General features: G+C 38.1%; 1 protein-coding gene across 3 annotated transcripts in view; it reads right to left on the bottom strand.

Annotated features, from left to right (window-relative positions):
- CAP2 (cyclase associated actin cytoskeleton regulatory protein 2) overlaps window positions 1-17,646 on the bottom strand; it is a 67,444-nt gene that overhangs the window by 13,677 nt on the left and 36,121 nt on the right. For all 3 annotated transcript variants that reach the window (XM_021552986.3, XM_021552979.3, XM_021552992.3), the window contains 3 exons: window positions 8,700-8,843; window positions 8,388-8,473; window positions 6,563-6,668 (listed from right to left, as the gene is read on the bottom strand). In XM_021552986.3, the coding sequence (XP_021408661.1) occupies window positions 6,563-6,668; window positions 8,388-8,473; window positions 8,700-8,843 (336 nt within the window). The remainder of the gene's footprint in view (window positions 1-6,562; window positions 6,669-8,387; window positions 8,474-8,699; window positions 8,844-17,646) is intronic.

Genomic DNA, 17,646 nt, shown 5'->3' with positions numbered 1-17,646 from the left:
TTATTATAGAATTCTGTACTGTTCTTTCCATACATATGCAGAGCCAAAGACAAGAATTGTGAAGCTCAAAATATCACATATCAACCTCTGGGAACAGGTGGACTGTGACTCAGAGGCACAGAGCTCTTGTTAAGGTGTTTTTTGTGTAAAAGTAGCTCAGCACAACAGTTCCATTACCTCCTCTATTTAAGCCACCTGTCTGCAAGGAGTCATGCTGCCCAGAGAGCTGCAATTTACTGGATGAAACAGCTGACTTACAGGCCATGTAATCTTTGTAAATTAAAACACAAAACAACAAAAACCAGGCTAGGTTCTTTTCTCATTACTGAGTCTCAGCAGAATTATTTATCTGCAGAGTTTTCAAGCTTTGCAGCCCCCTGTAATATGCTTTTGCCGTTCATCACCTGTTCAGGATTTAAAAATATGCTTACATCTTCAGAGTTACCCAACCAAAAATGTTTTATACAGCCATGGTCTTCTAAATCATTTGAGGACTGTATGATAATGTAATTGCCAACAAGTAATGTGCTCCAACAGGCAGATTCAACCATAGTTTACTTATGGAAAAATTTGGTTAAGAAGAAGACCAATCCCTTTAGCAAGATAGTAAAGTAAAGCAAGATAGTAAAGATGTACCTTTCATTTTCTCTCTATTTTTCATACTTTCAGTTTTGTATTTCCTCTCCCTTTTCCACTGGAAGAGGCTGCATACCTCACCCAGGTTTTCCCTTAACATGTCTGAATGGTGCTTGGTCAAAGTTAAGAGAATACAATTGATATACAGTAAAGACAAATATTTTCAGCCACTGTTAGAATAAGAGAGCAAAAATACTTTCTTTTAAAGGGACAGGGATGTAATTGACGCAGTCTCCACCAAAGAGGCAACTACTCTACTATTGTAGAGGTGCCAGGATAGCCAGTTTTTTTAATTGATCCTGTACCAAAAACCAGAACACTGCCTATTCTCTGAGAAAGAAATACTTGCAACTAAGGGATGCAATTTTTTTCAACAAAAAAATACAAGATAATAGGAAACATGGATGGGGAAGGATAGAGAAAAGAATGGAAAGTATACAGAAAAGGCTATCACTGAGAAAAAACTGAGCACTGTGGAAATGTCTATGTCTTATCCAAGATACAGGCATCTAAATTGGTATATCTATGCTGCCCTTACTTCTATCTGAATAAGGCCTCTGGGATTGCAGTCATAGCTGTGGCTGGAATTTGGCACTACAGTTTTGACCTTTAGCTTTAGTGAAGTGGCTCAGACGATGGCTGCTTGATAAGTAGGTCAAACTAAACACAGCACAGAAGAGATACTGGACAGATAATAGGAGGCTTTTGCCTGCAGAAGTTGGTCTTTTGCAGCTTGTTCACATCAATATGTACAGAGATGATGTATTACAGGAAAATGTTTTGATAGAACAGGAGAGAGGCAGGGCCAATTTACAAGAAAATGTCTGGAGGTAATTATTTTAGACTAGACTAAAATGCCCAAGTCTGCCCTGTGACTAGGATAATTGCACTCAGTAAGGCTAATGTAGGAATTATGATGGTACTTCTCAGTGTGGAGCTTGTGGAGAATTTCAGCTTTTAAAGAATGTTTTTAGAGTGCTATCTAAGGAGTAATAAATGTTTTTTAAAATGCGTTTCAGGGGAAAAAAAACTTGAATATACTGGCTTCAATGGAAACAAGATTTAAGTAAATCTCATTCGCTTTAACAGATATGCAGACTTCATCCTAAGTTGTTTAGATTTGTAAAGGAGGAGAGGATTTCACTCATTACTTGAGTGAAATTCTGTATTCTGCTGGTAAAATCCATCCTGAATTACTATTGTATACAAAGAACAAAATTTTAAGTACAGATCCACCTGCAATTGAAACATTCAAGACAATTATCTTTGAGCAAGATTTGAGTATTAACACTTATTTGATATATGGAAACTACAGCAGTCTCTTATTATTGCTGGTTGTTTTCTTGCAGCAAGGTTAACTTGCAGAAATATCAGCAGAAGATTCACTTCCCCCAGATTACTCATGCAGACCTTGTAGCAAACAAACTTTTCATTAGGCATTCTTGTGAGCTTGTATTACAACTGTTCATTTATTTGCATCACCAAAAATAAGTGGAGGCTAGAAAGAATAGAATGTTATACTATGCTTTAAGATAATCCCTTCTTAAGAAAAAAAAAAACGGGGGAAAAAAAGGCACTTGCTTTTTATCAGAAAGAACTGAAAAAGGACAGGTCAGTATTACAGCTGTGGATTGCTTGTTAAAGACAGAAAGTGAAGCAAAACGTAGCAAGCAAAAATGACAATTACTGCAGAGGTAAAATGCTACCCTGGGCACTTAAAATACTTCATTGTAACAACAGCTTTTTCCAAAGACTCACTGACATCTAAGAATGTCATATCTGGTAGCAAATTAAAACAAATCTCCATTAGGCTGGTAATTGCTTATTGTCCCCATTGTCAAGATGGCTAAATTGAGATGTAGTGAGTACAGTTGGCCACTCAGTACAGGGTGTAGGAGGCAGAAGGATACTTTACATCCAAGATAATGAACTACAAAATTACACTTTTAAGGAAATACTGTAGATCCATCTGACTTGCACTGACAAGCATATTTTCTCTGCCATAGGCACAATCAATGAATAAAAATGACTATTTTAGATTTTGTTGAAAATACATGGAACTTTTTTACTCTCGGGGACAATCCTGCTCACAAACATACATTAGATATGTACTTTTGTTCTGTGAGCACAATACCATCAAATATCCTAACTATATCCATCGTGCCTTGAAATGCCAATACACACAGTCCAGTCTGGTTCTGTACCACCATTCCACATGAGGAGCAAAACAGGTTCAGATGCACAAAAGTCTAAAGGTCCTTAACTACATTATTTCCTTCTAAGTGTATTCTTAACTACACTATATTCTTCACTATTTCCTTGGCTTTCTCATCACACAGTCACACACATTTCAACAGGGTGCCCTTAATAAGTAAAATATTGTCCCACATCTTCACAGAACCAAAGTAAGATAGAACTGTGTTAGAACCAAAAATCCATGAACATCTGTTTTTATCACAAACTTTTTATAAAGCAGATATAGATAACTGTTATTGTCACACGTGACTTCTTGGACATTATTTCAACCATTTGCACCTGTTTTTGTGTCTGTCTTCTAATTTATTCAGGCATTTCTTTCTCTTTTCTCTGAAGTGTCTGCCTGTGTGCCTGCTGCCAGAGCCAGGAACATTATCCTCTATGTACTAGTGATCTGTTCCAAGGCTGGCTGCAGCTGCCCTGTGCAGCTTGATGGAAGGGTATGGGGGGCTGGAATTGGCACAGCTTTGGGATATTGCATGGACACAAATGTGCACACCACAGTATACAGCACCCATAGCTTAGAGGGCCAAGCGCCAACTTAAATATTCCATCCCCTTTCTGGAAACCCAAGCATAGGAAATCCTCTGATCTAGGCTTATGCTCCTGGGATTTTACTGGAGTTCAAGCATTGACAATACAGCTGAGAGAGAAGTAGTTACTATTCTTCCTGACTCTTCACTCTTGTTAGAACTATCCAAATGTGCTACTTAAGAGCTTTTTATAGAAACTTCATGCATTGCTTTATTGACTTCTGCAGATATGAAGGGTAAATTATTGGTATAATACACTTTGAAATCTGTACTTATATGCCCCAAGACATTTCTCTCTTCTCTCTCCCTCTATAATAAAATACCTTTTTCACACCAATGTCTACCTTCCATAAATGTTCCACTTTATTAACGCCTTGCCAAACTACTGCTTTTTCCTTTTTTCCTTTTATGCATGTAAGTGGAAGCTGCTGTGTGCAATGTGTCTGTAATAATAAAAACTGTGTCTGTGTCTATATCTACAGCCTTTAAATATATCACATTTTTTGTCTAGACCCTGATTCTGCAGACCAATGTGAATCTGTGACTTCTATTCTCATTTTAAAATCTATAACAGAAATGAAATTATCACTTGAGCAACTCATTACTTTTTGGAATGTATTTGTTACCAAGCTTCATAGAAATATTTGAATAACATTTAAGCAATTTAAACAACCTGCTAACTTACTGGATTCTAATTTTCTCACACACACACATTTAGTAAAACTTAAAAAACTACATACATCCATAAAAATGAGTCTGCAATTTAATCTTTCAGACTCATATCACATAAAGGATAATTTAAATGAAGCATACTTCCAAGACAACTTCCAGATATGAGTGATATCCAAAGCGAAGTGAAATCAGTACTTCACATGTAGTGGTGGGCTCATCACTCATGATGGAATGAACTGTTGGCAGGAAACCATGCTTAATATAAATAAACAAGTCACACCTAGATTTCAGCAATTTCTTGGACAGCTGAAGACAGAGAAATATAAAGATACGATGGCTGAGGTACTGGTTTTAGGATCAGGCAAACATAATCCACAACAGCTAACCTTCCAAGTAAGGCTACCAGTACTCAACAGCACTGAGAGCTCCTCCTGTTTCATCCAATGGCTGTAACAAACCTTTACCATATAACACTATTTCCATATTTGTGAAATTCTATTAAAGGTCAAGATTATTCTTTTTCTGTATAAAAAGAATGAATTTTGTCCCAGATTCTCAGGCTAATTCAGCTAATGGTGTACACTACAATTCTTTTTCTTTATGTAATAATAATTTAAAAATCATCAAGTCTTCTCATGTTCACTGATCGTAACAGGATAGGATGTACCAAGTGTGAAATTTTGTACTAAATAAAAGAATCATGTTTAATATTTAAATTTTATTATAGAAACTTACAACATAGTTAGTAATTACAGACTTCTAATTTATCATGTTCAAACATTTTTGTATTGCTTCAGACTAAGATGTACATGAAGATCACAGGTCTCTCCCATGTTTGAAATTGCACTCAAAAACTTGAGAACTGAAAGGCCTTGTACAATGTTTCATGTAAAAATGTAAAAGGCCTTGTACAGTGTTTCATATAAAGAGAAAGCTGCAGTCTGTTGCTGAGCACAAGTAACCTACATTCTCTTACATGGTTACAACCTCCACTGAGGGGGAGAGAAAGCAATTTTTCCAGCTACCATAGAATCAGGGGAAGGTTTGGATTGCAAAGGACCTTGAAGATCATTCAGTTCCAACCCCTTGCCACAGGTAGGGACACCTTTCATAGACCATGTTGATCAGAGTCCCACCCAACCTGTCCTTGAACACTTCCAGGCATGGGACATCCACAGCTTCTCTGGGCAACCTGTTCCAGTGTCTCATCACCCTCAAAATGAAGAATTTCTTCTTTATATCCAGTCTTTAAATTTAAAACTATTGCCCCCTGTCCTGTCATTACAAGCCTTGGTAATGCCTTTCTCAGCCTTTCTCACAAACCCAGTTTATATATTGCAAGGTCGCAAAAAGGTCTCTACGAAGCCTTCTCTTCTCCTGCTGAAAAAATCCCAACCTCTTGGTCTGTCTTCACAGGAAGGGTGTTGCAACTCTTAATCCATGTTAAGCTACACTTCATAGAATCGCAGAATGGTTTGGATTGGAAGGCCATTAATCTGAAAGTTCTACTTCACTTTCCTATGCTCCCAAGTTCTTAAAATTGTTTATTTTAAGAACCAAATGGTGACCTGTATTAGTCCTCTGAATAGTCACTCACTTAAAAATAATGATATTTGTGTACACCTAAGAAATTATAAATTTGAAGTGAAAGACTGCATGTGCAAGTATATGGTAGGTTTAGGAGATGGTATCAGTAAAGAGTAGGCTGATTACTTTTTTAATATATTTCAGCCATTCTGCTAATCTGATAATAAACATGAGCACATTATTAAAGTAAAATAGAACACTGCATCAATGTAGATAGTGGACATAAACTCTTACATTTATACCCAACATAAAATTAATTTCTCATGTTTATACCTCTCTTAGAGAAAAATATTCATTGCTATTATCTCAGATGTAACACAGAGAAGCAGGTTATATAAGGAACATAAATAATTAGGTATGCAGTTATATTTACTCTGTTTCCAGAAGCTATTTCTGTATGTCTAAAATAATAGTTTTATAAAGCTATCCATCTATGAAGTTATGCATCCCGTCTTTGTCTTCCCTGCTATTAAATCCCTCTCTTTGTTCAGATTCTTCCCACCATCCTTCTTCTTTCCATGATATGCTCCTCAGTTTTCCTTTAGTCTAACATGCCCTTCCATTTTTTGCATTTTGTTTTGTTCCTATCTTCTACAGGCATGGAGAACTGTGTCTGCTTCTCTTTACCATTTGCAGCTGAGAGTTATGGCTATAATAATCCCAAGTAATTCTTTTCTCTTCCTCCAAACCTGTACCACAATGGCCTGAACATCTCCACCTATATTTCAAATGTTTATTGGCTTGGTTGGGAAATCCATGGACCATGACTTCTGTTCTGGGCACAGATATTTATTTTTCCTGAACTAATGACCCACATTAAAAGACAAACAGGTTACTGGCTTTTTATGGTTCTTCTTGAAGAAAGAAAGAGTACTTACAGTTTTACTCCAAGTGAGACCTGTGGTATGATGCTCTTTGATATAAGCTTGAAGCTCAGACCAGATATTCAGATATGACTTCACCCAATCAACATGGCGTGTGTCACTGTAAAAACAGAGGCAATATTTATGTGTGAATGTACTTAAAAACAGACAGCAGTGCTGCTCTTGCTTAAAGCAGGTAAAACCCATTGACTGCCTTAAAGCCATGGACAAATCAGTTAGCAGGCAGCAAACCAGTCCAGTGCTGCAAAGACAGAAACTACTACATTGCAAAGATCTACATCCTTCTAGAGGACAAACAAGAGCGAAGGATGCCTCTAGCAGAGAGTGCTTCCTGCTAGAAGTGTGTGTCACCATTCTTCTCAAGCTCAAAGTCAACTGAAAAAGCACTAAAGGCACATTGAGCTGTGCAGCAGGTACCCAGACACAGTTTCAGGGTGCTGAACTTTAGAAAATTAAGTATCCATGGATTCTGTAGATATTCTGGCTGCCATGTTCCAGTGTGGCCAGGGCAATACTGGGTCATGTTACAGTAATCCAAGTAAAATATTTATACATGAAGAATTTTTAAAGTACAAGTCACAAGCTGGCTTTAGAATCTTTATCATTATTCCTTCAATGAGACTCATAAACGAAACAAGGAAATATGGAGAGGGAAGCTGCTTGTAAGATCAAGTCCATAGTTACAACAAATTATTAGTGAATAGTGATGGCTTACAAGGATTTGTGTGTCTACATTCTATTTATTTCCTTTGGAATTTTAGCCTTAATAATGTGGAGGACTTGGGTCAACAAGTTTAATCCAAAGCCTACTGAAGTCAAGGGACAGCCTTCCATACTTTGGAAGACATTGTGGTCTGATAAAGTGAAAAACAGGAAGAGAATTCCTTATTAAAGGAAGAATACCTAAATACTGTACTCTATTTATACTATTACATGAGACATTTTTTTCCTCCAGTGTAAATACTCGTGCTACGTTGTAAAAATTATCAGTTACCCCAGCATAGTTACTACCTTCAGTAGGTAAACTCAGGCTTTAGGAATAATATATAATATATATAAAATAACATACTATATATAGCATATAATTTACATTTATACATATACAAGAAACATAAATACATGTGAAAGGTTTTAATATTTAAAACCTTTTCCTCACTAAAGAGGAAAAATTCAATAGCAAATATCATTCTTCATTGGGATATAAAAATCAAGAGCCAGTATCTCGCCTTCAAAAGCATCAAGTCAACAGGATGTATACATGACTTTTCAAAGAGGTCATAAGGACCCAATTTTTTTTCTCTTTCTCCATCAGTTCACAGACATCATTCACAGAACTTTCTTGTGTATTCCTTGTGCTCTTTAGAATAGTGAAGTGGTACAGAGAAAAATCAAATTAGAAGCTATGGAATTTGAATCTGTATATATAATCTACCATGTAAATACATATTTTCAAGCCAAGAGCAAGAACAGCAACAGTATGAGAGCACACATGAGAGGAGGATGCACAGCAGCCAGCTAGCCACACATTGCTATGTAAATAGGCATTTGCATATAAGCTCCATGATGCTGGAATGCCAGAAAAATTAAAAATAATCTTAAAATGTGCAGAGCGTGAAAACCAGCACTGGTAATGCTACTGCCATTCTCATTGCAGCATGCTGCAGGTCAGAGGTGAGGAGGAAAAACTATACTAGTGCAAGAAGGTTTCATCAAATGCTTTTTAGTTTACAAAATACTTCCCATGATAGCACTGTGAACCCTACGAGTATGGTTAATGCTCTGTTCTCTAGCTAACTGATACTGGAGCTTGGCAACATACCTGTTCTTGTAGTCCTTTAGTACCCTGTTAGTATAAAACGTAGCAGCATCATTCATCTCCTTGACATAAGGGCCTGGTTTAGGAGACTAGGAGCATCACCCCATGGTAGCAGGAAACAACAGAAGAAGAAAGGAAGTAAAACATTAGTCAGACACCTCCCCTGACATACTAGGTTTATTACCTTCTTGGGTGTAGTAGACTGAAGAATTATATAGATGAGACTGCAGAGCTCTGCAAAATTTAGAACTATTCTGGGCTGCACCATCCAGAAGCCTATTAACAGCCTTCCCAACCATACCGTGTGTCACTCACCACTGCTATCCACCCAAGGGCAGGGATGCTCTCACTGACAGCTGAGAGGTGGTTGAACATTGAACTTCCTCTGTTCCTTTCTCTGAAGTTCTGGATTTCCTGAATCTTCTCTGATATTGGCTTGAGAAGCATTGCCACCTCATTCTGAAAAAAAGGGAAATGGAGAGGGGAGGGGAGGGGAAGGGAAGGGAAGGGAAGGGAAGGGAAGGGAAGGGAAGGGAAGGGAAGGGAAGGGAAGGGAAGGGAAGGGAAGGGAAGGGAAGGGAAGGGAAGGGAAGGGAAGGGAAGGGAAGGGAAGGGAAGGGAAGGGAAGGGAAGGGAAGGGAAGGGAAGGGAAGGGAAGGGAAGGGAAGGGAAGACTGCTATTAACAGTGGGTGGTCCAAAAGCACCATGTGGTTTAATACTGTCCTCCTTGCCTACTGATTTAACATCCATAAAGAAAGGCCATCATAAATTTCTACATTACAGCAACAGTTTAATTACCCTCCTATATTCACAATGATAAAATGCAGAGACATTAAGTATTAATAACGTGTTGTAGCAAAAATTGTTCTCAGCACTGGCAACATTTTCACATGCTACCCAGATTAAGACCCATGTCAACCCCATAGCTCAGACTTAGCAGAATGACTGTAATTTTCATCTGATATCCCTGGAACTTCTTCAGATGCTTGACTTTTTCATGTTATTAACCAAGCTGTTTTTCCCTAGAAACACAAACTACTTGTTAGTTGCCTGTTATCATCTGGCAACAAGACTGAGAAAGTAACACACTGTAGGCAAGATCAATTTTACCTTTCCTTCCTTTCCTTTCCTTTACATTTTAATGTTTTGGCTGCAAGCAATGTGGGAGGATTTCATAGGAAATATGCTGCCTGCAAGCCATGGTTTAGGGAAGTTCTCCTGGGTTAATCAGGAACGAATGGTATCCATGGGAATGACTGCTGAGTGGAAGGAATAGTGTCTGGAGTGAAGAGAAAAGCAAAATGAATACAGAAGCTATCCAAGCTCTTTCCTGTGCAAAGTGAATGTTAATCACACTGGTCCAGTGTCTCAGAAAAACTAATTTAGAGCACTAATTCACAAGGAAGAATTCTTCCACACAGAAAATAGCAGATTGAGGGACATGGAGTCATCAGTTTAGAGGCAAAACAACTGCTGTACCTTGCAACCCTATAATATTGCAAAAGTATGCTCATCAAACCTATATAATGTCCCACCAAAGACAGTGCACTATTCTGATTCCCCCTGGCACTTCACTTGGAAATCACTCAGGATGTAGCAGAACTCTGCATTTTTTCTCACCTTTTCTAGGACTATTTCTGATGTGCTTGCTGGAGACAACTAATCCTCATGATGTTGAGGACTGCCATGACACACACAAAATAATGGGCACATATGTCCTGCTTGATGTCAGTCATCTTAAGGTTTTTCACCTTTCCAGAAGACTTCAGCATCAGATAATTTTATGTCACCTTAGAATAAGCATGTTTGCTATGGATCAACAAAGGTCAAAGACACTTCAAAAACATGTTAAAAAGAGGTTGTGCATTTTGAAAAGTATTTTGATATACCTAGAGCGTGAACATTATAGTGGTAGAGTAATTCTGAGAAAGGCCTATGCATTGGAAATACATGGGGATATGTGATCTTCCCCTACAACCAAATGGGATGGGACAAAACAAATATTTACAGTATTACTCTGAAATGAAAATATTTTTTGTTGATGACTTAATGACCAGCACAAATCATTAAGTCTGAAAAAGCTCTGAAACCCCCATGATTTGTACTTTTTAAAACATGACCTTGTTGCCATAACATAACAAAGTCTGCAGAAATTCTCCTTTCTAATTTTTGCTTGTTTACAACATGCTGCAGCTGGTATTTTCTTGGGTATTTTCTTATTTTCAGGGAAATCTTTCAAGTATGACAGCAGTTAACAAAACTGAAATTTAAGAAAGTACTTCTTCTGCTTTGATATTATGCCAGTTTTCCTCCCATAAAGTCTGAGGGATATTTACAGTCCTGAGCTTACTGTGAATCTTCATGGCCCAGTTCCAGACAAAGAGAATATCAGTCCTAAAAATACAGCTCCACAGATGCCTGGTATATCTAGACAGCACTGGGAGGCAGCACATTTCTGTGGATAGTGCACAGAAGTGGGAGTCCTTAAATGGGGGTTCTCTTTGCAGCTCTCCCACCAAATTGTCATCAGGTTTCAGGAAAGCTGGGTTCGTTTTCTGTGCTTTGATTTCCTAGATATTAAATGGTGATAACATGGCTGTTTTATTTTGTAGAATACTTTGATTCCTATAGATAAGAAGGAAAAATTAAGGTAAATTACTTTTCTGAATGACACAGTGACCCACACCTCCTCCTCTTCCTTCTAGAAAAGCTGTCAGCCATTTTTCTGGGGATCTTCTGTAAGTGGCACAGAGATTATTTCTGTCCCTCAGAACACAGGACTTAATCTATCCAATGATTACCTATTTATAAGAAATGTTTATAAAAACCTAATGGATTTATTTAATTTCACAGAACCTGTGCAAGTTTTAAAGACAAAATACTTATTGCTAAGGAAAGTTTCTCAAAGTAATCATTCCCTCGGCACTGCAGTGACACCAGAGTGGGCTTGAGGTTTTTGCTCATCTCTGTCCCATGGGAGAGGTCTTGGCAGAGCAGCACACTCTGCACTCATCCTGTTCTCTAATGGCTGCACAGAATGTGTGTGTTTGTGGAAGCTTCTTGTCTTCCAGGTTTCTGTGTAAGGGTTTGACACAGGAACACAGCCTGCAAGGAATCACTGAACTGAGTTCTGTCTCAGTTCTGAATTTTTAGTTAGTGATTAAACTGCAGATGAATTACAGTTTATATGGCATATGGGTATAGAAAGTCTCATTAATTCTGGCAGTAATCAGTCTTGTTTGGCTTTACAATGCAGAAACAGTTGTGCTGAGGGTTCTAGAAGAATAATCTCTTTATTGCAATGAATACTAAAACAGCTGACTTAATAAACTTATTGTCTATATTGTATCTCTAAGAAAACTGAATTCCAGGGGATGAATCAGAACTGTTGGAAAAATCTTCAGCATGCCTTTGGCATGTGCTAGATAAAATTTCTTGTCATTTAAGACCCAGCACAGTTGTTTAACAGAAATATAAGTGTCTTTATAAACACCATTCCTATTATAATATCAGTTTTGCTGAAATGCTTAAAAATGCAACATGGGTACAACTGACAAATACCAGAAGTAATTCCCAGTATCCTTTTTTCCTTTTAAAATAATGATTAAAACCAGATTGTAACTTTAACACAAATAACTAGAAAACCAGCCAGCTTGTAATATTTTATAATTCTTATTAGAAAATCAAGAGTAGTAAGGCTATTGCCATGATTAGCCAAAATGTTCCAAAAAACTTCCAGCATGCAACAAGAACTGCCTTAGGCTTTGGCTTCAGAGACTTAACATTAGCCCAGCCTCATAAAATGGCCTGGAATACCAGTATTCCAACAGACCCCACTACACAGACTTTCTTCTCCTTCACATATTTGCATTACCCACACAAGAAAATCCCCAGGTGCCAGGCTTAACAGGACTGACACTCAGTAGGTCAAGAGAATGGCCAAAGTTTTGGGTTTTGTGTTGTTTGAAATCTGCCTGTAAACTGAACGGCTTGCTTAAATTTTGACTGCTTGAGCCAGTGATTACTTGAAAATCTCAGCTTTAATTTGGGAAAATGGGTATTTTCTCAGGACCACTGTTGTCCAGAAACCTGCCAGCATGAATCACAAAGGCACAAAATACAGCAGGTAAATAAAAAAATATAAAGATCTTCTGTATTTTTTAGCTCATCTTACATGGTTTTGAGGGGTGTGATTGTTTACCGAAGGATTTTTTATGTTGATGAATGGCAACACAATCCACAATTCAACTCACTATTACAGTGTTTGAATCAACCTGACTTATTATGAAAAAAACATGTCAAGAGAACAAAACCCTTTTAAGTTTTGCAAAATGAGGGCATGGCAAAGGAGCAGCAAAAGGAAACTCAGAGAATTTGGAATCAATGGCCCCTTCCTCTTAGTCAGCTGCAACCTGAACAGCATGAGCACAACCTTTATTCCATGGTGTACAGTTCTGCTAGTTTCTTCTTCATATTTACATAAAATCTCCATCATACTTACTTTTTATTTTTAATGAGCAAGTTTGAAACACAGAGTTGATCTGAATCAGGTGTCTTTGTATGTGTTGGCAAGCAGTGCAGCCTAATAGGAATGGTTCTGCAGAGCGGAACAGTTGGTACTGAGGCTCCAACATTCACAGTATACATGTAAAGGGGGGCAATTTGGGAATAGCTGTAAATTGTGGTTTAGATGCTGCCTGGGAGTGTATCTTCCACTTAACATCATCAGAAAGTTTGTATACTTTAAGCTGCTCTATAATGTGAAACACAGCATAGTAAATGGGGCTGATTTGACAGAGAAATACAGTCCCACGGTGAGCTAAAACATTAATGTAGACAGAGCCATTTTCTCTGCAAACAGCCTAGTACAGTCCCATCCCACATTTCATTCTTTCAAGGGATGAAAGATGTCACAGATAGCAACCACCACACTCAGTTCTAACAATTTAATAGGCAAGCATCTGCTCTCAGCTGAGACTTGATTCCCTTTACTGTAAATGAAGAAAGAAACATCCCTGAGGAATTATTTGCAGGTATTAATAGATATTAGATGACTATATGTTAGAAGACATTAATAGATGTGATGAAATGGACTCTAGAGGTGCTGGCCATTACTGTTAAGAGAGCCTAGAAAAACACCTTACACAACATTCCTACCTTGACAGTTTAAAGCTGATGAGTAGAAGCCCATCCTGTGTCTACAGGAATAAGATCACCAATGAGATGCATTTCTGCTATGAGTGGCTGTGATTCTAGAGTTTTTGATTAACTGTAATTTCCTTTTTTTTTTTTTTTTGTATTTTCAAAATCTGTAAAGAAGACTTAAAGTTTGTACTTTTTTTGGTAGGTGTGCAGCTTAAGAAAGGCCTATGTTTTTTCTTTAACTCTTTAATCATAGCCTGGATGGAATCAGTGTTCAGATTAGGCTGAGAAATAACCTATTTAAGTACATATTTTTATATGTATTTATAATTTTTTTATTATATAAGTTTTTTACCCTACTGCACCTTAATCCAATGTTTTCTCTGCAACTATTTTCTGACTGGCTGTAGAGACCATAAGTGAGATTTTTCTCCGAGATCACTACATTTATATCCCTCTAGTATTCCGGTATTTTCAGGGTTCAAACCTCTCTTCCTACCTAACTACATTAATTTATTATGGCCTAGTTTTCTTAGAATGTAAATCTTCAACATAGTGGTATAACAAATATTTGATGTGTTGGTCAACAGTACAATTTTGCCACTTCAACTCTCTGCTGTGCAGCAGCAGTACTATGACACAGAGAGACAAATCTGCATAACTGTCTGGTCAGCTTCATCAGCACAGAAGCTTAGACACATTTATGTGCTTCCAAAGTGACTTAATTGGTATTTGGCTTTTATTCCTCTTAGAGAGCACAAAAATTCTCAATCTAACAGCCAAAATCATCTGTAGCAGTTTTGTCCTTTGTGAGGAAAAAATAGGGAATACCAAACCATAACTCCACATGACAAATTACTACTTTAGTAATTTGTGGGTTTATTTTTAAATGTAAACTCTGAGACAAGGCAAGTGGAGAGGAATGTGAAAGACAAATCGCTTCTAACCGGTAGAGAAATCCAGGACCTGATACAATCTGCATGCATCAGTTTACAGCAGTGCAGAATCACACCCACTGCCTTTGGCTGGAACTGGCTGGTTTTTAAATTGACTCGAATGTTCTGTGTGTTGTATTCTTGTCCACTGCAGCTTTCTGTGGGCAGTATTTTCAACAAGAAAGGATTCTCCTACTTTAGGAACACAGGCAACACCCCACAATTAATCAACAAGAACAATTACACTAATAAACTGCTTTAAACTTTTTTATGTACTACTCCTCAATCCTGCTGCTGTGATTATAGTCCATGCCAGTGGGGTCCAGGGCATTCCAGGTAGCAAGGAGATTCTGCTAAGCCACAGTTGCTTTGTTCACATTTGAGATCCTATGAATCTTTGCTAAGAGCAATCACCTCTCATGGGGCATGTCCCAGGAAAGAGATGTTAGATGTTGCAGGTTTCCATCCTTGGCCAAACTGTAAGGCTGCCCAGTTCATTGAGCAGTCCTGGAATTGACATAGCTTTTGGAATTCACAAATGTGAATGTGGCCTGATTTAGACCAAAATAAAATTAGAAAAAAAGAAAATAATTAACTAACCTGTGAATCAAAAAGCCCTGCTTTTCAGTCATCTGTACCCCTAGTCCTTTCCTTTTTAGAAGGTTATATGCATAAATCCCAGGAAAGAATTGTATAACACAGAGAAAGAAGAGTACTAGTTTGGATTTGTGCTTAGCAGAAATAAAGAACACGGTACTTAATGGGAGAGGAAGTGTCCTATCAGCTTAGCTCAGTAGGGTCTCACATGGCACAGTTTCAATATGAATATTGCTACAGGGACTGAAAACTATCCTGGTGATTTTTGGACATTATATTACAAATAGCAGAATTCCAGTAAAGGTTTGCAGATCCCTAGAATTGCTTAGTATGTCAAATGAGGATCCAGAGTATACAGGTACACTGGAGGTCACAAGTGCAAGGAACCTTTGGTTACCAGAGCCTGATTCTTGCACAGAATGTGAATTGAGGCAATTGCTGTGCCTGGGGATGTTGGTGTGAGCCAGTCTAGAGCTGCCACTGATGTGAATCTCTGCCTCTATTCTGTACAAGCTGGGTGAAGATGCACTTATCATGGCCCTTCTGCATTCCCATGATTCCTAGTTCTCCCTGGGCCTTCCTACTGCTGAGTGCACTGCCCCTGGGGCAGAAAAGAATCTCAAATGCATCCACGTTTTATTGACCAGGGAGTTCTGGCAAATACAAGTGAAGTGAAATGGGACAAGGATTGCTAGAGAAGTTAACTACAAGAAAGACACTGAGGGGCTGGAGTGTGTCCAGGGAAGGGCAAAGAAACTGGTGAAGGATCTAGAGAGCAAATCCTATGAGGGGCCAGTTAAGGACCTGGGGGTGTTTAGCCTGGAGAAAAGGAGGCTTAGAGACACCTTATTGCTCTCTACCACTACTTGAAAGGAAGCTGTGGTGAGGTGGGGTCAGTTTCTACACCCAGGTAACAACTGACAGGACAAAAGAAAATGGCCTCAAGATACAACAGAGGAGGTTTAGACAGGAGTTTAGGAAAAATTTCTTCACTGAAAGGGTTGTCAAGTATTGAAACAACCTGCCCAGGAAAGTGGTTGAACCACCATCCTTGAAGGCATTTAAAAGACGTGTAAATGTGGTGCTTAGAGACATGGTTTAGTGGTGGAGTTGGCAGTGCTGGGTTTATGATTGACGACCTTAAAGATGTTTTCCAACCTAAATGGTTATATGAACTGAAAATATAATGCATTTGAGGCTAATAAAACGCAAATGAGCAATTTTGAAACAGAATTATGAGGTAACAGTTGTCAGGGGCAATCTGGATGTGAAACAGAGTAAGAGCTTACAACAATATCCAAAAATGAGCCTGTGAACTCTGCACTGCAGTGGGTTAGCAACTGGAAACTGTTGGTCCATCTCTGTGGCTGTAACCACGCGTCACATGCAGTTGTAGGCTTGCAGATAACAGAAGTATGCCAACAGTTTGGCAAGATTTCAGAGAAAAGGACCGGGGGAAGGGGTTCCCTTTTGAGCTCAGGACTTTCAGGCTCCTGTCCATGTCACTCATGGCACCTTCTCCGAGTTTGAGGCCTGAGGACCTTAAAAGGACTGAACTAAATTCTTCCTTAAGCTATTTCTAGACACAGAGGAGCAGGTTAGCAGAAGTGAACCAGCTGAGAGAATGACATCAAAACTCAGCCAAAACTCTTTTGAATAAGAATGTAATAAATTAACAAAGTGAGAAGCATCCTACTGTTTGTATTTTTGAAAAACAGTGAGGGTTATCTCAGTAAGCATGAGGAAAAGTAGGGGGAAATGGAATGAGTCCTTTATTCAAAGATTTTGCCACAACTATTCTAATCCTACAATAGATTTTTTTTTGTTTTGGTTTGGTTTTTTTTGGTTTTGCTTGGCTATAAAAAATAAAACCAGAAGGACTTGTTCTCATGTCTCTAAGTCCAAATTCAAATACAGTTTCTTGGGTTTCTGTGAGGTGAGGTGAGGTGAGGCCTCCTTTTTCTAGGAAAAAAAGGGAAAGCTCTCCTTTACCTCTCACTTTTTCCCACCCCTCTCCTCCCACCTGTGTGCAGGATCTGGAGATTTAAGCTAGGTATTTAATTGGAATGTTTGTCTGCACAATGTTAGGAATAAATCCATGAGCTTTGGCAGTCATATGAACTCAGCATTCTTCTCTAATGAGAAATTACGTAATCATTTATAGTCTGAACTGCATCTGTCATTTAAATCTGTTTGTATAACTTCTTACCACGAACACACTCATCCTGCATATGCTTATATTGATTCACAAAAATAATAGACTCATTAATTTGTTCTCAGCACAGGAACAATGGATTCCTCAAGCCCTCAAAGCAACTCTTAAAACTGTTTGAACTTTTAAAGTGAAATATAACAACTCATAAAGAGAAGGCACTATATGAGTCACCATTCACAAAGAATTTAATGCAGTGACTTTGAGCACTGATCAATATTCATGACTGAAAATTTTTAAAAGTTGTTAAACAGATAAATTTGCTCAGGAACACTAATAACTTTTAAAATTATTATGCAATGAAATAAAAATCACATTTCAGTCAGAATTGTATTTGGCTTGGACTGTGGGAAACAGAAAATCAGATCCAAACTG

The sequence above is a fragment of the Lonchura striata genome, chromosome 1 (genome assembly GCF_046129695.1).
Source record: "Lonchura striata isolate bLonStr1 chromosome 1, bLonStr1.mat, whole genome shotgun sequence".
Classification (NCBI taxonomy): Eukaryota; Metazoa; Chordata; class Aves; order Passeriformes; family Estrildidae; genus Lonchura; species Lonchura striata.
This window is presented reverse-complemented; position numbering and strand designations above follow the sequence as displayed.